Here is a 24,497-nt window from a genome sequence, read left to right on the forward strand (position 1 = left end):
CATGGACCAAGAAAAGACTGGAGTCTTCTGTCGTATCACTGCTTGTCTAGCTGTTTTGAAGCAGTTTTTAAATACCTTGAGTCAGTTTAGAGCAAAGCAATTTATACTTTGCCTGTGTGAAACACAGTTCCATGAATGAGCTGAAGTGTGATTACTCTTTGGAAAAACTTGGAAACTGTACCAGTTTCCTTTTTTTTTCTTTTTTTCCCCAGATATATTACAATTTCAGTAATCTCTGTCTTTTGTTGGAAGTACTTGCTCCAGATGAAGTATCATAGTAATCTGTAGTTCACCTCCAACTTAGAAAGTATTATTTTAGTCTCATAGGGGAGAAGAAAAATGAAATCTTCTCAAACCTTACTCCCCTAAAATACATGAACCCAAGGTTTTACATTTTTTCTTACTAGGAAGGATCTATTCTGAAAAGCTAGAACAAGTAACTCTAGCTAGAAAGGGAAAAAAAAAAGTCCTTGTTTTTAAATCATCTTTACAATCACCAGCATAAGGCTGAAAGCTATTAAACAACTGGTGTTTTCAGGCTAGCATTAATTGCTGATGTAAAACACATAGCCCATGGAGACCTGGTGAATTAGTCCTTAGTGTCACCTTTCTGACTTTAGTGGTCTCTAAAGGTTTTGCTAAGTTCTGCTGTAAACAGTGAACTGCTGGGAGTTAAAGCAGCTTAATTTTGAGAATGATGAAGCCTTCTTTCAAGGGGAAAAACGTTGGTATCTCTAAAGGGAAGGTACACAGGCCCGGAGTACTTCAATGGTATCGCACCACAGGGCACTAAATACAAAGTATTTTTACTGTTGAACTGAAATGGATGATCAGCAATGCCAGGATTCCTATTAGGGAAAAGGTGTAACAGTTAGGCTGCAGCTGCCTGCAGGACGGGAGCTTGTGCTGTTAGCCAGGAAGGGAGCAGATCCTGACTGGAATCCTTCACCTTCCATGGATCAGCAGTTCAGTGCTTTCCTTGTTTAAAGGAGAATGTTGCTCAGCATCTGCTGAGGGGGAAACATGAATCTCTTCAAGCCTTAACAGTGGCTGAAACACACAGTACTGTAAGATGCACTGCCAGCATATTTGGTATTTTAAGATAAATTATAGTTTTTCCTTAGAGATCAAATTCTAGTATTGAAATTGTCTTACTGTAACCAGTTTACTCTTGTGTTGTTTTGGAAACTGAATCCTAGAGCTCATGTTTCATGCTGAACACTGCATTGGAAAGCTGTCATCTTCACTTTCCATAAGGTATTGTTTGTGATGGTCAGTTTATACTTCTGCCTTGTGGACTTCACAGCTGCAGGCATTGCCATGAGCCCACCCCTGTAGCCAAACCAACTTGTACTTTCCTTCCATGTTCATTGACCTGCCACTCAGAATGGTGGATGTAGTAATACCCACTGGACTGTTAGAGATTGGGTTTAAAACTTGCTGCTATCTTTGGAAACCTGATATGGGTCATGTTAATTGTGCCTTTCATCACTGTTTCTTCTGTGTGCCAGAGTTGTCCATGTATATTTGAAGTAGTCACTAAAGTAAATCTGTTCTCACAATCTTTTATACAAGGAGAGGACAGATCTGTATCTAGAGACAGTTGTTGCTTTACCATTGCAACACTATTAAGATCTGTACTTTCACACAGTCCCAAGGCAAGGTATTCCAATATTACTCTTCAAGAAAACTGCTTTTTTGTGTCACTTAAACCCCTCATAAAGTAGAGCTTATGCCAGTATGTGCAAAGTATCTGCAGTAAGAGTTATGCTACATAGACTTGTTGCAGTTAAATTTAAGCTACAGAAATGTACAAGTAACTTGTTTTTAGGAATGTACTGCGAAAGTATTTGAACAAAATTGCTAACATGTTTACTGTTGTAAATATTTTAATAAAAAAGGACACTTCAAACTTTTTTACACAATTATCTACAATAAAGAGAAATTTACAACCATTTACAAAATGTTCTTAATTTTTCTTTACTGTCAAAATGGCTAAGGTAGAAACAAAATAAACATTAGATACATGAAGTCCTAGTTTTATTTCACTCTGTACTTATAAAAGGAACAAAGCATCTTGGTGAAGTTCCATCCACATGCTAATGAGATCAAATAGAGCATGATGAGAAGTGCAAATGGATACAAAAGAATAGCTGTGTTCTTCAAAAAGGGCAATGCTGAAACAGAAGCAATATTGAAGCAAGTATAAAGTAGTGCTCTTTAAAAAAGGTGCTTCATGTAGAATAGCCTTGGGGCAAGGCAGCAATAAAAAATAGTTCTGTTCTGCTGTCCTCAGACATCTCTGCCCTGATAGCCCTACAGTTATCTCTAAATGCCTTGGGGAACTGTTTTACCTAAAACTATGGTCTTAAACTCATTACAGGATTTTTATCTAATGCAAACATCTTCAAGTGCATTTACAGAGGAACAAGAAAACTAAGTTGTGGTGCTACAGGTCTAATACAAGAAGGGAATTTGGTGAGGTGGAGAATATAAATTCTTTTGTTAAGATGTTCATCCAGCTGAAAACATGGGCTGGTACATTTCTATCAAATTTCATTTACCACAAAGAAAGAATTACTTCAACATGCAGCTAAGCCTCTGCTTTACAAATAATATGCTAAGATCAAATTAATAGCCTGAAAACATGCTCTAACATGCTCTTCTTTTTAGTCAAACAAATACAAAAGAAATTGATGTTACTCACCACTGTATCCTAGGAATGTCACGTAGATGTAATAGCCAATTGCAATCAGCCATAATGTATTCCCAACAAAATACCCAATGACAGAATCAGATATGATGACATCTGCAAGAGATAACTGCTCTCAGCTGTTTTGATAGTGCACCATTTTGAAGCAGAGAGCTCAAAGTATTCTACTTACAGTTGATGAAGAACAGTTGGATAAAATGCAGGATGACTAGAAGAGGGTAGAAAGCATTCAGATGTACATCAAAGGCATATCCCCATTCCACATCATAATCTCTGTTCTGCTGCTTCACTAAGTACTTATTTGAAATGAACCTACATGAAGAGATATTTGAGAGTGCTGTTAATCTGAATCTATAAAGCTGACTGACAAAACATAGGTTTGATGTAGTAAGTCATATGTGATCCCTACTCTCCACCACAAAGTTTCTGCTATTTGGGAATAAAAACACGCAAGAATCATGCAGACCAGACTATTGTTAAAATGGTTTTGTTAAAACTATCATCACATCCCTTGCATGCTGAAATACCAGCATACCCAGGCAGCTGAAATACCCTGCGGGTAATACAGAAACAAAACTTCATAAAGAAGAGATCAATGCTACAATTTATCAGTGTAGTCACAATCTGCCACTTTTCTCTGTATACACACGGAGATGACTTCAGTGAAGTGCTCGTACAGGATCAGCACACCTCACACAGAGATGGTTTATTTCATCTCTACAGAACTGAGGCACTGCAAGGACAGGAGGAGGGCATGTTCCTAACGTGCCCATTAGTACTGAAAAGATCTGCAAATGCAGTGTGCACTGCCCAGTATTACAGGCTACTGAATGAAGGCTCTTTCCTCCAGCTTCAGCTCTGCTGACATCAAAATATTTACTCCATTTAGAAGAGGAACAAGAAGTCAAAACATGCTCAGAAATAAGAGACCAGATTTTTCATGAAGCTTCCTCTGACCTCTTTGTGCCAAGGGGTGAGGTTGCAAAGAGGCAGAGCCTGGGTGCAAGGCAAGGAGAGGGTGAGGCAAGGAGGGGTTTAGATTCATTAGGAATGAGGGGGAGCTTCTAGGAAAAAAGATGAGCCTGCACTGGAAGAAGGGACTTGAACCAAACTCAAGCCAGGTAACTAGTATTGAGGCCTGCAGGAAGCTGACTGAAAGACAGAGGAAAACCAGCAGAACCTGAAGTCCTTCTGCCTTAGGAGACTCCATCCTGAAGCACAAGTTGCTGGAGGATGGGGGCAGGGAGCATTACTATAAGCTCTTCCCCAAACAACTTATGGGTTGCTGTCCTCGACAGGAGCATAGGTCAGGTGGACCTTTCATCAATCACCTCCGTTTCTTTTATGTACCTCATTCTCAATTTTGCAATTACAAGCAGGAGTTCCTGAGGCCACTGTCAGGCTTTGTCCCTTTTCCAGTCATCATCACTTCAAAGATGTCAGCTCCATCCCTAAGAACTCTTAAATGCCTTTGCTTTCTTAAGTTCCTTGTAAAATAAAAAAATCTTTCTCTGGTGCCCTCCCCTTGCCGCAACACAGAAACAGTGGCTTCCCATCATTTCATGGTTCCCTCACTGCTGCAGGACACATCTATGGTGCTGATGAGGCCTGGATTGTCAAATGACCTGCTCCTGCCTCTCTACTTCTGCAAGTCTCTGGACAGTAGAGGATAAAACTGGCAGCACCTACCAACAAAGCAAAAAGATGCCAAGCACAAGGCAGAACAGTTGTGGTTGTTGTGGCACTAGATACAATCTTCAGCAAGAAGCACAGGCCAAGTGTGTGTTGCTTAAACAGAATCATCCTCAGGCTAACACTACTTGACTTTTTCATTCATTACTTTGATTGAACACCTTTTTCTTTTTTTTAATCACCTTTATTTTTTTTATTTGGCATTATTGCTGAACATTAACCAGCTCAGGAAGGAAGAAAGAAAAAAAGCTGGAATGTTCATCATAATACAGACCTTCTGACCATTTAACTTTGTAGGAAATAGTAAAGAAAGAGATGTATTCTTTTTTAAGGCATCATTTTGAAACAACTACTACAACAGCATAAAACCTATAGTCAACACTTGAGTGTAAGTTTACCCCAAACAAAGAACCAATTGTCTCACAAACAGCAGAAGACTCACTGTGTCTGAACAGCAATACTGAACTGGGCTTCAGAAATCACTACTTACCACATCAGAGTTGCAATCAGGAGCCCAACGCCTACGCAGTCTATGAATACAACCCAAAGTAGAAGTTTTATTGTTTCAAAAAAGCCCATGTCCAACACAAATCCAAATCCTACAGTAGACACTGAAAGCAGAAAAAAATCATTAAAGTCAGCTGTGGAAACGAAAGCATGAGATCTTAAACTGACGGGGTTTTTTTAAGTATCCTGTTATATTATTCCTTTTAATATTCCCCCCCCCGAGATTTTCAGTCCAACAGCTTAGTTTTTTTCAACCAAAAACAAGATATAATGCAATTTATTCATAATATGAACACTCATCTGTACTTGGGTCTAATTGTAATGGTCCACCCAAACTATTTTTTAAAAAATTCAGACAATGCTACAGTAGAACATTCTTTGTTTTATAAAAGCTCCTTGTTAACTCAAACCACATGTGTAATTCTATTTCAGCTAAGAGTTTTTATATTACAAACAACAATACACTATTTAATAGAAGGCAACTGAGACAATACTGAATTTGCAGTTCAGTCATTTATATTAGCCACTTTTTTATAGCTTAATTCTGCAATATATAGAATCTCACCAGGGCATTTATGGTAAAAACAGTGTTTTATCCATAATATTCAGGTCAACCAAATATTCAGTATTTTTAACAAAAACACTGCCAAGTGGCATAGGGTTTTTTTACTGTCTGTAAAGTTACAGTGAACTATGCAGTTTAAAATGCAACTGAAAAGGAGTTGCAATGGAGAGATGAATTCATGACTACAGAGTACCACTTAAGCTTACTCCAATTTCTACTTCCCACCTTAACTTCAAAAAGGTTAGGCCTTTTTCTTCTGTTCTACTTTGATTAAAAGATCATCCATACAGATTGGGGGTTTTTGTGTGTGTGTTACTAGAAAGAAAATAAACGTTCATCCTAAACATTCCCTCCTTCTTCCTTCTGCTCTCTGTTCTCCCGCACTCACCGCAGAGCCAGATACTGAGCAGCACGAGGAAAGCAGGATCATCTCTCGCCCATTGGTCCTTTGTCTGTTTTCTGTAGTGAAAGTTCCTGTAAACCCTCTGTGGTGAAGTGAACAGGTAAAGCATCTGCCAAAGCGCAAACTCGAAGTCCATCTGTCGGAAGTGGAAGAGCCTCCGGAGGTACTTGTAGCGCTTTGCTCCGGCCGTGTGCCTCGCAGCATCTCTGGGGCTCAGGACACCATTGCCCTGGCTCCCAGAATTAACCAGTGTGGTTGGCAGCATCTTGCTAAAGAAAGAATGTCAAAGGATGTATTTGATTTTGCACACAGTATGGGGTACAAATAAAAAAAAACGCGATGCAGGCCACGGCTGCAATGCTGAAGTGACAAAAACTGAGCGCAAGCACAAACAATGACATTTGTTGGAGCAAGTCCAGAGGAGGCCATGGAGTTGGTCAGAGGACTGGAGAACTTCCCTTATGAAGACAAGCCGGAAAGTTGGGGCAGTTCAGCCTGAAGAAAAGAAGGTTGCTCGCAGGCCTCCTAGCACCTCCCCATATCTGAAGTGGGAAAACAGGGAAGCTGGGACCCTTCATCAGGAACTGCAGTGACAGGACAAGGAGTAACAGGTACAAACTGAAACAGGGGAAATTTAGGTTAGATACAAGGAAGAAACCCCTTTCTGGGGTGCGGGGGGTGAGGCACCGCCACAGGCTGCCCAGGGATGTTGTGAACGCCCTGGCAGCGTTCAAGGCCAGGCTGGATGGGGCTTAGAACAACCTGGTCTAGTGGGAAATATCCCTGCCCACGGCGGCGGGGCTGGATCCGGATCATCTGTACGGTGTTTTCCAGCCCATACCGGTGTACGATACCGTGACTTAGGAGCGGCCCGGCCGCCGCTGGCAGCCCCGGCCCCCTCAGCGGGGCCCGCGCTGATCTCGGCCCGGGCAGCGCTACACCCCGAGCCCGCCCCGCGCTGAGGGTCTCACCTGCCGCCCCGGCCCGCGCCGCGACCCCCGCCCCGCCCGGCCCGGCACCGCCACCGCCACTCGGCCGCCTCCCGCAGCCTTCCGCCTCCGTCCGCGGCGCAGGCGCGCGGGAGCCTTCCTGCCCCCGCCGGAAGCGGCTGCAGGCGGCGCCCGGGATGGCGGCGGGCGGCGGTGGCGGCGGGGCGTAGCGCCGGGCTCGCAGCCATGCCCAAGTACTACGAGGACAAGGAGGAGGACGGGCGTGCCTGCGGCGGCGTGAGGGAGGACCTGCGGCAGTGCCTGCTGGAGAGCCCCTGCGTCCTGCGGGTGAGCGGGGCTGCCCTGCCGGGCCGGGGGCCCGCTCGCCGCCCTTTACGGCCTCTTTCCGGTTATTTACAGCAGTTTAGGGAGTCACAGCTCCACGGGGGAGTGCGGGTCACCGGAGCGAAATCCCTGGTGAACTTCTCTGAAGTTGGAAGTAAATGATCCTCAAAGGCCCCTTCCAACCCAAATTCCTCAGCTGCCAGAGCGTGGTGCTGGTAGCGCCGGGGTCGTGGGTCCGATCCCTGTGCTGGCCTTCCCTTGAGAGCTGGGCCAGGTGGTGCTTGTGGGCGCTTTCCAGCTCAGAGTATTCGGTGATGCTGTTTTGTGATTCTGTGAAGTGTTTTGATGTCTCTTTGACGGCATGTAGAAATCAAAATTTTAATCCTTTTTTTTTTTTTTTTTCTTCCGTATACTAGGAAAATAAAAGTCCTAAAGAATGCTTGAGGGAAGGACACTGTAGGAGTTTGCAAATGACATTCTTTGCATGCAAAAGATCAATGGTAAGTGTGGTGTGTCTTCTGCTACTGGCCTGGATGGTTCCTTGTCCTTTCCTCCCCTCTTTTTAAGAAAAACACATTATTTCAGTAAGGTGGGTGTCATTAAGCAGAGCAGCTCTTGCCTTTGAATCCTAATTAAACTATGTGTGTTATACTCAGTTCTCATGAAGAAGAAGCTATAGAGTAGGAAAAATTGGAAAAACACGTTTAAATTGGATTAGGCTTAAAATGTCACAGGTAAGTGAGGTAGGTATTTTCACTGTTGTTTTTAGTAAAGTTTTGGGTTAAAAAATATTAGTAGATTAGGTAATTGTAAGATAAAATGTCAACAAGCTATCTTTTGCCTGTAAGGTCTTTGAAAAACATCTATATAGAGAATATTTAAGTGAAGTGCAGTGAGATTTTCACTGTTGATGCAGGATCTTGCATTGAATTCATGTTGAGTCATTAACTTTCTTGGTGTACTACAATTCATGATAAATAACAGTTTCTTATATAATGAACTATCCCATGTTTAAATGACAAGTAATTTTTAAAAATGTAATTAGATAAAGTTTTCTGTATTTTGATAGGAGTTCCTTGTTTTAGGATTTTTTTGCTTGTGGTTCTATAACATTTAAAGCATATTTAAGATGTGGTAAAGATGTTATTAAAACTTTCCAAACATGAGAAGTGCAGGGCTCTTTATTTTTATCTGATGAAGAGCAGCTGAAATGGTACTTTAAATTTTTCTTCCATTTTGTATTAGTTGTAGCAGCTTTTTGTACCTCTTCTATATGAACCATATTAATCCGTAAAGTCACAAATTATTATTTTTGTATATGGGAAGATGTTGTATATTAAAAGTTTGAAATACCTATATGAAGCTGCAGTAAAAGCATATGTATCTCCTGGTGATGTGCCTGTATCTTTCTGTCTGTGGATTGGTAAGGGAGCTTGATGAAACTGAGTTTCTAGCTAAATGCTTCCAGTCATGCAGGAAGAGGCCTGGCTCTTAAATGATTTTATTTAACTCTCCCAAATTTTAAGGCTTATGAGTGATGTTTTTCTTGTTCTGTTAATTCTGTAAATTTCAATATTCATGCTCAGTCAAGCTTGTTATTTGTTATAATAGTAAAACTTAAAGAGTGTCCAAAACCAAGTTAGACACTAGATACAGATATAATTTACAGATAGAATTTATAATAAATTTTATGCTAAAATCATCGGGGGTTTTACCTAGATGCTGTTTTTATTTCAAGGAAAGAGAAAGTCTTATCAGTGGAGTAGCTTCAGTACACTTTACATGTTGAAGTAGGGCCAAGATTTAAAGTGAAAGCTGCTTGGTTATTGGACAAGCTGTGTCATCGTGAGTCTAGCTCTTTACAAATTTTGCTGCAGTTCTGAATTCTGGAAGAAGGTTAGTTAATGGTGTTCAAATAAATCTCCTCAGTCTAATATCAGAATATGGCTGAGTTGCAGTCTGCCACTGCCATCTTCAAGACTGGCTATCTAAGTTCAGGAGAATTCTCCCAAGATCTAAGTATGTTTTTCTGCTGCATTGAGAAAGAACTTGCTCTTTAGCTTCTGGAAGTACTGCACTGCGGCTTTTATTTTAGCTTTACCATCATCTTTAGCCTTTCAATAATGCTTTTTCTGTAATCGCCAAGAATAAACGTGCAGATTTTACAATCTGAATATTTTTTTCTTTTTTTACTAATTTGGTTGTATTTTTTCCAGAAACTTCATGTATTTAAGTTATCCCTCTCCTCACAGACATTTATAGTGACTGCCCACTTCAACCAGATCTGAATTTTCCTCCTTCAGTTTATCGGTTACATTTGCAAAACTGATCTAAGCAGATTTACACTACCTTGTTTTTCATGGGTTCCTTGCCATCCTACTTTGCTCTTCTATCATTTATGTTGTTTATTTCAGAATGCTCAGGAAGCTTATCACATAATTTTAGTTTAGTGGGAGGTTTAAGATCATATAATGCCTCTTTCATTGGAATCCCCTGTGGCTTGTTTGCTACATCACTAGTTTTCTTCTTTATTCTGGCCTTTGTTCTGTTGTCACAAAGTGCCGAGGTTGCACAAACACTCTACAATACTCCTTTTGGAAAATACCTGCTCTTAATATATTGTCTTCAATTTTCAGTTGGATACCAGGGCAAGATTCAGAGGAAGGAAGGGATACTGAAGTCCTCATCAAGAGACCTAGCCGTTGGAATTTGGAGTTCATCAGTACTCTACACAAACCAGAGACTAAAGAAGATGGTACCTGCTGCATCTTTTCATGCAGTGTTTTTGTAGAAGGTATCTACTCCTGAGTTTTCCAACAGATTGACCTGGATGTGCATTGAAATGTTAAAAAGAAGGCAAGCATAAAGCTGCAAGGCTGCAAGTTCTGGCCAAAATGGGTACCTGTCATGTATTTGCAATAAAAATGTGAAATCCAGAACAAGCTGCAGAAGTTATCATTCTGTTTTGGAGTGGTCTTTTGTGACTTTACTGTAAATTCTGATAATCTTTTACTATTAGAAAAAATACAAGATATGGAACTGGGAGTTACTTGATGTGTTGAGGAAGAGTTTCCTTAGTAGATGAGTATTTCAGAGGGTTTCTCAGAATAGAGCTATTTTCAGAGATGAGGAGTTAACCAGGGTTGTAAAATGTTTGTGCAAGCTGCTTCCTCTCCAGTAGATTTGCAACCCAATTAAGCTGTAATAGATGAGAGTGATGGTGTTTTTCAGTCCCACACTGCTAAGGAAGTGGGATTTATGGGAGTAAGAAGCATTAAATAATGCTTAAACCATTACTATGGTCGGTGTTTACTGGTTCTGTATAAGAACTGCTTTTCCAGAAGAACTTTTTCTTCCTTCGGTATCTCCACCTCTACAAGCCTTTAAGAAATAAATGCTACTGGAAACTACTGGAAACTCAGCTCCAGGCAAGCTGATTAGAAGCAAGATAAGGAAATAGTGAGAGGGGAGGGAGCCATAGTAACTTCTTTTCTTGGCTGAAGTTTATAGCCAGGTGTCTTATATACTTTCAGTCTGAACAGATGCATGCAACACTTATTGTTTCTAAAACTGGTGACTTCAGTTAATGAGCACATGTTGACTATTTAATTCTATCTGTCTTAAGCAACTGTTCTGTGATGAGTCAGAGAATGTTTATATTCCTTGTGTGTGTAGGACTTTATTTTTGCCACCTAAATCAACTCTGATTTCACATTTTTGTGTTCTGTTGATCATGTGGGAGCTAGCTCATTTGTTAAGTGCTGTAAGTGTCCTTTGTTTTCCACAGCCTAATCACCATATTACCTCTTTACATACAATAAAATGGTGATTGATGTCTATAAGAGTATTTTTAGCTTAACACTCTAATTCCAAAGTATTACTCACAAGCCTTTTCTATGGGGAAAAGCATAAAAAAGGTACTAAAAATAAATATAAAGACACATGGCAGGTATTTCAATGTCAGTTAAAGAGAGGAGTGGGAATGGTATGTGAGTTTGGTAGTCAAGGACTCTTCCATGGTGTGCAGTACTGCGTGGGCTTGTAGGTTGATTGTTCAAGTGATCTTTATTCCTTCCTCCACCATAATCACTAAGCCTCACCTAATGGTGCTGCAGCAACTCCTTTTGGAAGGGAGCAGAAAGATTGCTACATCATAGACAGGCACATAGTTATTTTCAGTAATCTTCTTGATCCAGTGGAAATCAAGTATTAAAATGAAATCTATTGGAAATTTTATGGATTTAATAATTAACAGAACAGGTGTATTATTTGATCCAATACAATGTTACTGTCAAAACTTCCTAATGGTTCACTAAACTACCTAGACAGTATGAAAATACTATAGTAGATATCAAAATACTGATCTGCTCAAGACACTTTTTCACTTCCAATATTGTGTAACATAATACTCTGTCTAAAGATAAGTAATTATATAGTTATCTTGGGACTTTGAGCACTGTCCTACTTCAGAGATATTAATGCTCCTTTGGGAAAAATTATTTGTTTCATTAATGCCCTAAGTCCTATGCATTTGATTACAGCTTTTTTCCTAATGCACAAAATGTTTTTATTTAAATATGTTGATGTTTTTTTCTCATGCCTTGTGCTACATTACTGACTCTTACTAAAAAAGTGCATGTTTCTGTTCTTTGGTAGGTTTTGCAAGATGGGATCTATGGAATTGGGTTGGTGAAGACACATGGTTTGCATGGCACCAAAAGGCTCATACTAGTTTTAGAATCACAAATATAAGCAGTGCTAATAAATTGTATTGAATAAGTAAAGAATACAGTTTGCAAAGATCTCACTGTTGCTCGTGTTCCTCTCATTGGTCTTCCATGATGGAGAGTCAGAGGGTGTTAAATGCTGTGGAGACTGACGTTGCAGGCTGTGGCTCTGTCAGTTTAGGACCTGTCTGTGTTACAACATCCCATTTCAGCAATTTAAATGTTCTCTCTTTGGTGCAATCCTGCAAATGCAATTGTATTTACAGAGCTGTAAACACATATTGCAAAACTGCTCACATGTTTGTGATGATAAAAAATAGGCTGTGGTCATTTACTCTGAAAATTCTTTAGGCTATTAACTGTTCTTTCAAGTTAGTACAGAGTGCTTAGCATATGAGTCTGTTTAACGAAGGCCCGTGTGTACATGCGTTGAAAATGAGAGAAAAGGGTTGGTGTTTAAAAAATATCACGCATTTAGTAGTTAAGATGTGCCTCTCAGAAGGAAAGACAAAGCATCCTTAAAAAAACCCTCACTTTTGAAATATTTTCTGCTTCCATAATGGGTGTATTTGTATTACAGAGTTCATTATTCACTGGGTGGCATAAGAAACCAGTTGTCCAGTCTCTCTTTGCTTTTAAAGTTTCTGGAGAGTAGTAGTAGTTGGATGAGATTTTTTTTTTCAAAGAAAACATTTTAAATTATATCTTTTCAGTGAAAGCCTGGAACAAACTAAATTAACACCTTCTACTCATAAGAAGAGCATTAAATGAAGTCATCATCTAAAAATGCAGCCACAGAATGTAGGTGGTAAGCAGTATCTGTTGTTTAGGCCTGTGGTTAGAAAATTTACAAATACAGAACTGTAGCAGCTTTGTCAAGATGATGAATTTTACCCTGCCTTGATATGTGGTCATTTAGAATACATGTATTTATTGTAAATATGTGTCTTGTCTAAAGCTGAAGAGCACAAGAGCTTAATTCCAAGTTGTAGTTGACTGGAGTAGAATAATAACCAGAAACCTTAAGATCCTTTCTCATTTTTTTTCCCCAAATCTGCCTGCTGAATTTTCTGGTTTTGGCTTGGTTTTCTTGCAGATACCTCCAGAAAATCATAAACCAGTTATTTCTGTAAGTGGCACACTCCACAATGGCTTGGTTGACAGTCTGTAGGAAGAAAATTCTGTAAACATAGAGAGCAGCTACTTGAAGAGGAGACTATGCTTTATTTTCAGGATTTACACTAGGTTTATTAATAGTGTTCTTGAACACTGAAAGGAGAAGAAGCAACAAGATTAGCATTTTAACAGTTGCTTAATTAGGTCAGTAGAAGGTGATAAATTTAAAGTAATAATATATTTTAGTAGCTAAATATTGAAAAAATATTTTTATGTCAAGCTGAGGTTGGTGTGTCCTGATGGAGACTTGCATAAGCAATATTCTTTTTTGGCAGGCCTGTAGGTACTAATGGGCTGAGTGAAATGGAATGGAATAATTTCTCTAAAGATAATTTCCCTAAAGATTTTCTGGTAACAGAGGAAAGGAAAGTAAATCTCTGTGACCTAGAACAAGATTTTTAAAATCTGCAGTGTTGCTACTATTGCTTTAAAAGGAGCTACAGAAAAATAGCAAAGCAGAAATCAGCTCAGGATTCATAAGTTCTAATGATAAACTGTGCTACTATAAAATTGTATTGTGTTGTCTTTCATTACCACTCAAAGGAAGAAGAATGTGAACTTTTCCTAGTCAATTTGTGATGGGAACTTCTGAGGCTTTTTTGTGGGGAAAGTTTTAAAGTCTTTCTGAGGTCACAGAGATCTAATATTTATTAGGTCTTGTCTCAGGCTTTTGGTTCTGTACCAGCTGTACCTCACTAACAGTCGTAGCAGGATGATTTCTGGGATTCTGAGTGGGAAGAAATTTGTTACAGGCTGTTGGATTGTTGGCATGCTGAGGGAGATGAGCGTAAATAGTGCATTGAGGGGATTGATTATCAGATGTGTAAAAAATTATATTGCTCAATTTATGGGCAAAAACTCCATAAAGCCTTTTATCAGCTGAGACTGGACATTCAGGTCCCTTTCTGCTTTATATTAGTAGTTAAGGTAAGAGTTTGACACCTTTCATCTGGTCTGACCTTCTGTGAAGCTTTTTGTGCCAGAGAAAGGCATCAGCTCTTGAAAATGGCATAAATCTGATTATGTTTTCACTTGATAGAATATTTAAATAGGCACTAATCCCTCTGTAGAAAGAGCATATCTGTCTTGTGATTAGAATTTTACTTCAGTTTTCACTTCTGGGAGAAGAAGAGGAGATGGCTCTGCAAAGAGGTTAGTAGTATCTTATGTTTTCCTGATGGAATGCATTTGAAAGTTAAAAAAGGGAGAAAAAGATGCAATGAAATGCATGGACTGACTTCCTAAAATCTTGTATTATACCTGCCTTCCTTAGTCCCATCACAGGGGGGCAATTTGCACTGTTTTTTAAGGAAGGAGATAAACTTCTGTTACTGATTTTTTTCATTGATCTACATACAGGTAAAATTCCTGCTTTCTTTTTACACTATTGATTGTGCTTCCAAGGTGTGTGTCACATTTTGTCACTTAACACACTGTGTTGAGACCTCGTGTTCAATTCCCTGTCCCTTATGACCCTGATGCCTTTTTCAAGGTCAGTAGTTTTTCCACTCTCTTTTCCCAGTGTGTGGCTTGTTTTCCCAGGGTATGGCTTTGTTTTCTTTTCCTGGATGTTTAACCTGAGATTTGGCTATTAAAAAATAAAAGTTTTGAACAGTTTACTTTATCATCTGTTCCAGAACTTTCATGTGATGGCTCAGTTCTTTTGTTCATCACAGTGTCAGCTGTTGGGTTGTCCACAAATACAATTGGCAGCGAGTTTAGACATACTTACACACCTTTGAAGAAAATGTGAAATAATCTTAAACCTGGTAATGGTCCCAGAGCAGCTCTCTAAGCCCTCTACTGAAATACGACTCCCCTCTATTTGTGAGGTTTCCTTACTTACAGATTAAGAAAATATTATCTTACAAAAAAATTAAGTAAATGGAAAACATCTCTAGCCCATTCATTCCTACCCTGCTGGATTTCCTTGTATTTTGCCTTGGGTAATTCAGACTCCTCTGCCTACAAATAATGTGGTGATTATCTACATCCTCCTTCAACACTGGTGCAACATAAGGCCCTTCTGTCCCTTGGATTTTAGGGCTGTTTTGAATCCTTAATACTAAAGGAACATCAATAGTAAACATCATTCTTCCAGAGTCCTTGCTGGGGAGCTGTCCAAGTCTGCTGTTTACAAAGGTTATATTTTGATGATGATTAATATTGTTATCAGCTGCAAATAAACTATGATTTTTTGCTGTCATGATCTGTATTTAATTCGAAAGGTGTTAGTGACAATGTCAGCTTGCTTTCCAGCCTGTTATCACCAAGTATATTTAATGTTTTTATGTGAGGATGGCTTTAAGTTTGCATGGCAAACTCTTATTTTCTGTCTCTGTTAAAAAGTGTGGCAGGGTTCATTAGCTTTGTGCTAAAATATAGGCAAAGGTAAATGTGAAAAATTATGCATGTTTGACTATGCATTGAAAACACCTCTTTTCTGTAAGTTCTATGTGATTTTGAAGCAGGGAGTCCTTTATGGAACTTCACCAATGACATGCAGAAAGAAAAATGAAAAATTCAAGCTGCCTTTCCTGGCTTCTCTATCCCAATTCAGATTGTAGTGGGGACTTCAGCTGGCAGCTTCCAGCACAAGGGAACTGTAACAGGCAAATTAAAATTCTTACACTAGAGCAGTGTTGGGACTGACTCAGCTGGTTCTTGGCAGCAGTCCTCTGCAGGTCATGCACAGTTGGCTGAATGCATCCAGGCAACTGTCTGTCTGTGTCTCACTGATTCCCCACTTCAGCATCTTTCCTCTCTGCAGGAGCCCCTCACCTCCCTCCTGGGAGTTCCCACATGATAACTTGTTAGTGACCTGTGTTCTTCTTGGTGTTTGTGCACCATGTAAAAATAATAGAATGAGCCAGAGCTGGACTGTGACCTCTTCCTACATTCTTTCAAATGACTCTTAGCAGTGCTCGAGCACGATAAATCCCTCATTGATAGCAGCAGGGTACAGAAATTGGTTAAGAAATGAGCCAAGCCTCCAGCTACGCAGCAATTTCAACACATTGTATGAATGAGACAGCTACCCAGCAACTTCAAGTGTGGAGAATGAGGGATGGATGGATGGATGGATGGAACATGCTAAAACATATCAGTGTGAGCAGCAGGACTAGGTTACACTCCACACAGCTGAGGCTATGCCTTGAGTGTTGTGTCCAGTTTTGGGCTTCTCAATTCAAGAAAAACAATGAGGCGCTGGATTGTATCCAGAGAAGGCCAGTGGAGCTGGTGAAGGGTCTGGAGCACAGACCTCACAGGAGGAGCTGAGGGAGCTGGGGGCTGTTCAGCCTGGAGGAAAGGGGACTCAGGGGGGACCTCAGTACTCTCTACACCCACTCTAAAGGAGGCTGTAGCTGGGTGGGGGCCCGCCTTTACCCCCAGGCAACCAGACGGGACAAGACGTGGTGATAAGCTGGGCTAGGGGAAATTTAGTTTGAACACGAGGAAGAATTTCTTCTACCTCCAATGCTTATCTGCAGATGGACATACAAGAGAATGCTAGTTTCTGTATTTTGGGTCCTCCGTAGCCGGAGCTGACCCCTGTGCTCGGGGGGCGGTGGGCGCGGGGGAGGCGCTCCCGGCCGGTTCCGTCCCTTCCCGGCCCGGGCGGGCGCTGAGGCCGCGCTGAGGCCGCGGGGGCCGGGCCAGGCCCGGGGCGGGGCCGCCGCTCCCGGCGCCGTCAGAGCGGGCGGGCGCCGGAGCCGCTGGGGGCGCGGGGCCGTGGCTGCCGCGGGGCGGTGCCCGGCGAGCTGCGGCTGCGGAGGTGAGCGATGGGCACCGGCGGGGCCGGGGCAGCGGGAGAAGGTGCGGGGCGGGCGGCGGGGCCGGGCGGGGCGGCGGGGGCGGCTCCGCGGGGCGCGCACGTCCGAGCCCCATCTCGGGGAGGCCCTGCCCGCCGGGCTCGGGGCCGCCGCTGTCACCGGCAGCGCTGCCGGCTCTGCCCCGGCCGTGCTTGCCCGGCGCTCGCCGAGGCCCGTCCCGAGCCGTGCCGGCTGCGGCGGAGCCAGCGAACAGCGTGTAAACAGCCGCCCCCGCGGGGACGCGGCACAGAGACAGCGAGCGCGGCGGGGATGCTTAACCTCCCCTCATTTATTACAGGCCGGGCTTCACGATTCCTTGCCCATGATGAAAAGCCTTAAAAGGAAGCAGATTGTGTGTTTAGTTTGGTGCATATTTCAAATTTTTCCCCGTTTATTGAGCTGGAATATGGTTGTGAAATATGGTAGAAATGCCTTTGCAGTATTGCTGCACCATCATCCGTCCTGTGTGGGTTTGGCAGAGCAGCATTAAGAATGAACTTGAAGCTTTATCCCGGTGTCATACATTCCCCCCATACCGAGAGTAAAGTCAATATGTGCCGATCAGAGCCCAGCTTGACTGCAGAGACACTGGAGGGGCTTTTGCCTGGCTGGTCCAGCACGGTGTTGACAGAAGCTCTCCGTCCGTAGGCCGATATCGTCCTTCTGCAGAAGCCTCTGGTGTTGAGCTTGTCTAGGCTGGCAATAGAGACCCAGCTGGGAGGGAAGATCTTGCTGGGTGACTTCTTAAGCCACAGAGGCAGAGACTGATCTTTGTCTTTGCCCTCAAACTCTAAAAAACCCTGTTGTGCTGCAAACACGATTACTTTGCAGTTTCCCGCTGCAGAGCAACTGTTTGCTGATGTTTTTCACAAAAGCTCTTAATTAAAAGTTTATTAAGTTTTTCTTCCTGCTTCTGAAGATCTTAATTCAGTGGGCTGCCTTGCTTCTAGGAACTCAGGGAATGCAGTATCTTGCCAATTTTTTCACAAGTCTCTCTGACTCTCTATGCAAATGTTAGGTGGGAGCAAATGGTGGAGGGGGGGGCATGTGTATTTTTGGCAGGAACTTGACATTCAGTGTTCTTAAATTTAGAAGTTCTGGCACTTTCAAACTTTGAGGTGCATGTGACCTCTTTTACTCACTGTTCCCTGCTGCAGTACTAAGTTGATTAGCAAATCATGATTTCAGGGCTGTTTTCAAGTATCTGTATCTAGGCTGTTTGTATTTTGCTAGATACATGACAACTTTGCCTCTGATTTAATTTATTTTTAATGAGCTAATTTTAACTTAATCTGTAGTGGGTGGTAGCTTGCTGGGAGCCTTGGAGAAGCAAAGAACCCTGCCACAGTGTGGCAAAAGAGCCGCAGGATATTCAGAGGATGCTGGGCTCCCTTACTGAAGAGTGATGACACCTCTGCAGAAACTTGCTTACTTTACATCTGTCTCACTTGCTGTCAGCTGAGACTGAAGGCTGTACCCCTTTCCCAGGTAGCAGAATTTTCAGTCTTAAGATGTCAGGTGTATTGAGTGTTGGATGTCATTAGTCATGTCCTAGACCTGTTCAAATCCAGTCTGATTGTACAGATGCTGTAATCAATGGAAGTTCTCCCTGTGGAGTGAACTGACTGCTAGGAGAAATGACTGCTTTATTTCCTATATGTTCTGGTTTCTCAGCCTCTGTATTATTTTACTAGAATTAGGAAGAAAAATGAGAAGGCCAAGGATCCCCTTTCAGTTCTTGTTTCCCTGTTAAGATTTAATTCAGGCTTCTGGGCTATGCTCTGCAGCAGCAATTTTTAATTGCCCAATTGCTAGTGCATAAGATGTTCCATTAGAATATAACAATACCTCTTGGACTCCCTTTGTAGATGTCTCTGTTGGAAAAACTTCCCCATTTTTTGACTGCATATGAAGAGAAATGGCCTTGCTTGGAGATGAAGTTTGAAACCTCTACCTGTTGTATTTGAAGAGAGATAGGAGATCAAATAACACAGGCAGCACACCTCAGAGCTCTGTCTTACATGCTCTTTGCTTCTGCTTGCCACTTCCTTTCCTGTTTCTGGTCTGACAAACTGAATTTCCTCTCCATTGTTGGATAATCTACCTAAATCTCAAACAGACATCCTTTGCAGAAACATAGTTGGAAAATGTTGTTGACCTTGGAAGAAGAAAGCTTTAGGGTGTATCTACTTCACGCACATCTGTGAGACAGATAGGCATAGCCTCAAATCACACCTATTGCTGCTTTATCTAATACAATAAGTTCTTTCCTACAGATAAAGTTGATTCCTCTGGCTCTTGGAAGGAGGCGTTTCCCTTTTCTGCTTCAAAGGCACCTCCTTCTACCGCTGCCGTCCTTCCTTTGCTTCCCGTGTTCTATTCTCTGTAGCGCTTTGCTTACTGCGGGAAGTGTCGCCACAGACTGGTGGCTTGTGAGGCAAAACCAAGCAACAATCAAGACAAAGAAGGTTGAGAATGAAGAACAAATTGAGTGAAGGACAGAAAATAACAAGAACATTGTAAATTAAGGACATGACTGAGAGGAGGGCATGTGTCTTGACTGCACAGGGGAGTGGTAGGGTCATAGTCTTTGTGATTTGTGTCATACACGGTAAGGGAGGTGTACAGGAGATAAGGCAAACACTTCAGGCTTTCCTGGCAGTTACTGCTCTTCCCATAAACTGGGGTTAATGACGTTGCATGAGCCAACACAGGTGGACATTGTGCTTCTGTCAGCCCATTGATCCAGCTACTTTTGTGTCTTGCAGAGTAAAGGCAGGTGCCAGTGCTACAGAAATACATTAGCACTTCCTGAAAACAGCATTTGAAGCTTTCAGTAAAGTATATTCACTCAGCAAGAAGGCTGTTTCTGGACTTCTATTGAGTGTGAAATTCTTGAATTTATGATCATTTTACCAAATAGTGCAATAAATAGTGAACTGGGAAATTGTAGGTACATCCTAACTTAGCTAAAACCATCTTGATGATCTATAATATAGTAATGTAGTTTTCCCCCGAATTTCCAGGCAAGTTGAGATCTTGACCTTAGGTGAAGGAGAGTTTCTGTCCAGCTTGTAGTATGTGACCAAGGATTTTTTTGCAACAGAGGTTTGTAAATCTGCATCAATATTCACTAAGAGTACTCATTATGTGCAGCAGTGAGATACTGCTAAGACCTTGTATGAAGCCAGCAGGATATTTGCAAAAAGACATTGACATTCTTGAGCTGTTACGTTTAGACCTGGCCCACTTGTTCCCTTCGATGTTCTTGTATATTTCACAAATGCCTGCATCCTGTTTGTGCATCTGCTGCTGTGGTGTCTGACAGAGAAGCCTGTTGTGTGTGAGTTGTTTCTCTCTAAATACAGCTGTGTTCTTCCAGTTTGTTGTGAACAGAGCAGATCTTGTGAAGGAGGTAACCAAGTGAGGTGAAAGAGAGCAGCTTAGGAGAAAAGGAATATAGAAGAGGGATGTGCAGGGAAATGAGTATAGAGGATAAGACAGTACAGGAAGGAAGACAGTGATAGAAAAATTCATCCAGTATGCTTCTCATCAAGGTTTTGTAGCATTTGTCAGTGGAGCACTTTGGAGCTGTAATTTCTGAAAAAAAATCTGGAAGTATTCCAGACCTGTAGCTCTAGCTGGGGTGTGCTTGAGGTGATGCAAAAGCAGGGGCTGGGCTTTATAGCTGGACTTCCCTGGCAGATGCATCCTAAATCTGAACATATGGGAAGCAAGTGGGTCTGTGTCACTGAGTGAGAACCTGCAGACAGAGGCCTGGTACAAAGTTTGGGTGTTGCTAATTCCCATTGCTAGGTAAGATGTTTTAGAGCTTTGGGGTCATCAGCTCTCACAAGCACCGGTATTTTAGTCTTCCTTAACAAAATAATATGTGTCACCATGCATCTAACCTTTTAGAAGAATAATTATTCTTCCCACTGTATGACTAATTATAGGAAGCATATATGTACAGATGTTGCAAATCTTTGGAAACAGCACACTTCAGTTCTTTGGGGCACTTTATGGTTGAGGTACACTTACTGCAATGTTGCGAACTGTGCAGAATCCTGCAACTATAACCAGTTCCTGTGACTGCCTCTGCACATGCTCACTTGCCTTCTTTTATACAAGGCTAAGAAGCCCAGGTTAACTCTGTGCTTGAAAAACTGTTTTACCTGGCTCTACCCTGTTGTGTCACTGAGTTTTCTCTAACTTCCTTCCAGCAAAATGAAATGTGATTAAAAAGATTTTGATGCCTAGAATTTTTCCTTGCCATGAATAGAACAAGTCTCTAAGGTGGAAATTACAGCTTGGAGTGGAGACACAGATATTTGCTGAGAATTTGTTCTTCCATTTATTCCCTGTTGTTATATCTATTGTGTTGAAATGCAGTGCTAGGTTTACTGCTAAAGTTAGACATCGGACCTTTCTATAATTCTGGTTTGTGTTTGCTTCGAGTCTTAATCCTTGGCAGTCTGAAGCTTGGATTCAGACTTAAGAAGAATTTTTAAACAATTGTCCCGTCTTTAGGAGTTATAATAAGACTTCAGAACGAAACAGCTTTGTATCAAGTATTTTAAAAATACTCGGCCTCCTTGGATTTATTTCTGTTCTTTTTCCAGCTCTTTCTCTACATTTTCTCTGTGATGACCAGTGTTAAGAGAATCTTTCATAGTTGGCTAAGCCTCTAAATTTTCACAGTGCTCTTTCGAACACCAACTTGTGTGGAGGAAGGGGAGTTTGTGTTGCACTGAATACAGTGGGTATTGATCTCTAAAAATCTCCAAAGACTTATCTTCAAAGACTTGTCTCTAAAAATCTCCAAAGATTTTTTTTTTTAGTTTTTCCCCTTACCCACCTACATTTGGTCTTGCCACTAAACAATTCTTTCAATCATGTAGCTACTTTTTACATTCATTAGGCTGGAAACTACTGCCTCCCACAGCAGGGCAGGTGGAACGAAATGTGTCCCTACGCTTCAGCAACTTTAGTGCAAAGTTCAGCAGCTTAATTTAAAATGTTGGCTTGATATTTCTGAAGAGCATTCACTTGATCTGGTCCATTGACTTTGCTTGGGAGGCCGTAAACTTGAGCAGCAGTGTGGTAATATCTTCAGTCACCAGAGCTGCTTGCCAAGCTCTTAGTGCCATTTTTCTGTAATATTTTTTTACCACAAAGTGCTGAGTGGTAGTGCACTGTTAATTCTAATAACAGTTCTGTAAATATGAAAACTTACTGAACATTGCATAATTTCTTTTTAAAATAGTTCTCAGATGTTATCTTGTAGAAAATGCTACACCCAAAATGTAAAATCTAGGATAAGTCTTCCTGCCAGGTGCAGAAGTCTGTAGAGCGTTTCTCAGCATTTCCATTTTTGAGAATGGACATTATCTGCACGAGAGAATTATTTCATGACTATCTTATTCCTTCCAGGTTTTATGGGTCACTTTTTAAAAGTTCAAAATTGTATGGTATCACACAGTTACAGCAACAATTAATATGATACCAGTAGATGGTAATATCATAGAAAAGCCTTATATATATATATACATATGTTTAAAAGTTGGTGGCACAGCTAGAAGCTGGAAGTTTTGGCCTGTGACACTTAACTCCCTGCGGACTCACAAAGTTGCTTTTTTGTCCAGTCACATATTTCTATGAATGTGGATAAACATGGTCCTCAAGGTTTTCCAGTGATCGTAACTTCTACTCCCAAAGTGTGGGTGGACCATCCATCATTATTTCTGAGACTGGGAGAAATGTTTGGAACTGGTTTCCTGCCAAATGGAAAGCAATGCTGCTTCATATAAATGTGACATGAATACAGCATTTTTAAGCTGCAAATGACCCACCCTGCTGTCAAAATAGCTGTCTTAAAAGAGCAATCTATGTAACCACAGTTTGGCCTCGTGGATTCCAATTATGCTAAATCTTTAGTTAGATGATCTACTTTTCTCTTGTTGTATTTAGTTCACAGGAAGAATCTAATCTGGGAATGAACTGTTCAGTAAAGACCATCAATGAGTGTAAGAGCTTTATTTATTGCAGAAATTGGAATTTGTACAGCCATCAAAGCAGGAGATTAAAGGAAGAAGAGGACAAAATTGTTTTTTAAGTGAGAGCTGCATCCTTCCAGAGGCCTGTGACGCAAGCCTACCACTCCTCAGAGTTTCTGTGTGGTACAAGGCAAGTCTTGGAAATTTTTCCTTTTGCCATTGGTCAGTGGAATATTTCTCAGATTTTGTGTGCCTGATTTCAGATCTGGTTTCAGTTTCATAGAACATCTAAACCCTCCCATCTACTACTGTACATGTTACATAAAAGGCTGTATGCTTCCAACGTTGGATCCTGAGTGTCTTGAGTTGGATATCCACGCTACTTGGTACTTTATTCTTTCTGCAAAAGCTGGCTAGTTCTCCCTTGAAATTTTTGGCCAGTATCTCTTCTGTTCCCAGAGATGATTCCCAGCCTCCTTGCACTAGTTTAGACTGCTCCCCTTGGTTTTCCTCCTTATGCAACTTGTCCCATCTCTTTGGTTTGCCCATTTTTGGCAATTTCCCAGCTCTTTACTGCAAGGATTCCTCTCAGCCGAGTTGGTTCTGACCTTATTTTTACCTCCAAACATCAGTGCTGGTCTTCTGACAACTCGCCAGTTTTGCTTTTCAGTTACTTCTGCTCCTTTGGTTTGGCCATTTTTACCTGTGTTTTTGAATTTGATATTTCTTTCTTATCCCTGAAGGCTTGTAGAAATACACATTCTGTTGGCCAAGTTCAATATTTAGCCAAACTGTTGAATGATTATTATAAGGAACTGTCTTCTGAATCCCCTGGGGTACCTGTAAGGCAGTGCATGTGCAGCTGTGTTACCTGTGGGAATCAAGAGTACTCTTTTGGCATCTCTGGAGATTTTAGTTGTGAATTAACCTCTACTGGATCTGTGTTTACTGTGAGTTTTTAAAAGATTAGAATAGAAAGAGAAGACTGACAGTGAGTTGTTGTTGTTTTCATATTTTGCAAAAAAATATTTTTTTATCTTACTCTTGGTAGCAGCTGAACTGTTTGAGCTGAAACTGTTGATTGTTCTTTAAAAACAAGTCTGAGACAAACACTCAGCATGAAAAGTTTCTGGGCACACACTGGAAAAATGTAAGCAAGTGAAAAGAATAGTCTTTTAAGAAGTGGTGTTGAGCAGGTGTAGTTACAGGCACAGATGCACTGGTCCCGCCTTCTGATTGCTCCTCTTGTGCTGAACATTTAGAAAGTGCTTTACAAACTGTTCATTCACTTCATGGGAGCCTGTGTATCTCAGCTATTGTTCAGTGGCATGGCAGTGTAATTTTTGACATGCAGTAGCATATAAGAGGTTTTTAAAATAGTGTAGGTCTAGTGATGGCATTTAAATTACTTGGCCTTTAGGAAAATAGGGGAAGTCTTGTGTTAACAAGGAACTGCTTTCGCTGTAAACAGAGATTTTCCTTCTCTTCCCCTTTAGGTAAGTATAGTGGAAATATTGAAGTGTGTCTTTGCTTTGATGTCTAACAAAACCCTTTCCCTTCCCAAGAAATGTACCTTTTCTCAAACAACCTTGAAGAAACATTTGTTGAGCAATAACCCAAAATGTATGATTG

General features: G+C 41.2%; 3 protein-coding genes across 13 annotated transcripts in view; 2 read left to right on the plus strand and 1 right to left on the minus strand.

Annotated features, from left to right (window-relative positions):
• Positions 1-184: 184 nt before the first annotated feature.
• Positions 185-6,934, minus strand: UNC50 (unc-50 inner nuclear membrane RNA binding protein). The gene is made up of 6 exons (XM_083885130.1): positions 6,852-6,934; positions 5,866-6,149; positions 4,896-5,016; positions 2,886-3,025; positions 2,708-2,809; positions 185-2,177 (listed from the first exon to the last, which is right to left on the minus strand). The coding sequence occupies exons 2-6, from the start codon at positions 6,143-6,145 to the stop codon at positions 2,041-2,043; spliced, it is 780 nt and encodes a 259-aa protein (XP_083741256.1). The 5' UTR covers positions 6,146-6,149; positions 6,852-6,934; the 3' UTR covers positions 185-2,040.
• Positions 6,935-6,982: 48 nt separating this feature from the next.
• Positions 6,983-11,961, plus strand: COA5 (cytochrome c oxidase assembly factor 5). Of its 2 annotated transcripts, XR_014589411.1 has the most exons (4): positions 6,983-7,157; positions 7,571-7,654; positions 9,791-9,948; positions 11,811-11,961. XR_014589411.1 is itself a non-coding variant. In XM_083855814.1 (3 exons), the coding sequence occupies exons 1-3, from the start codon at positions 7,056-7,058 to the stop codon at positions 9,830-9,832; spliced, it is 228 nt and encodes a 75-aa protein (XP_083711940.1). In that variant the 5' UTR covers positions 6,983-7,055; the 3' UTR covers positions 9,833-10,096. The 2 variants fall into 2 exon arrangements, 1 of the variants encoding a protein (XP_083711940.1); XM_083855814.1 differs by lacking the exon at positions 11,811-11,961 and having other exon boundaries at positions 9,791-10,096.
• Positions 11,962-16,772: 4,811 nt separating this feature from the next.
• INPP4A (inositol polyphosphate-4-phosphatase type I A) overlaps positions 16,773-24,497 on the plus strand; it is a 113,406-nt gene continuing 105,681 nt past the window's right edge. For all 10 annotated transcript variants that reach the window (XM_083854539.1, XM_083854549.1, XM_083854550.1 and 7 more), the window contains exon 1: positions 16,773-16,832. The gene's annotated coding sequence lies outside the window, so the exon portion shown is untranslated. The remainder of the gene's footprint in view (positions 16,833-24,497) is intronic.

Source organism: Zosterops lateralis (assembly GCF_965231275.1).
Source record: "Zosterops lateralis genome assembly, chromosome: 2".
In the NCBI taxonomy this organism is placed as follows: domain Eukaryota; kingdom Metazoa; phylum Chordata; class Aves; order Passeriformes; family Zosteropidae; genus Zosterops; species Zosterops lateralis.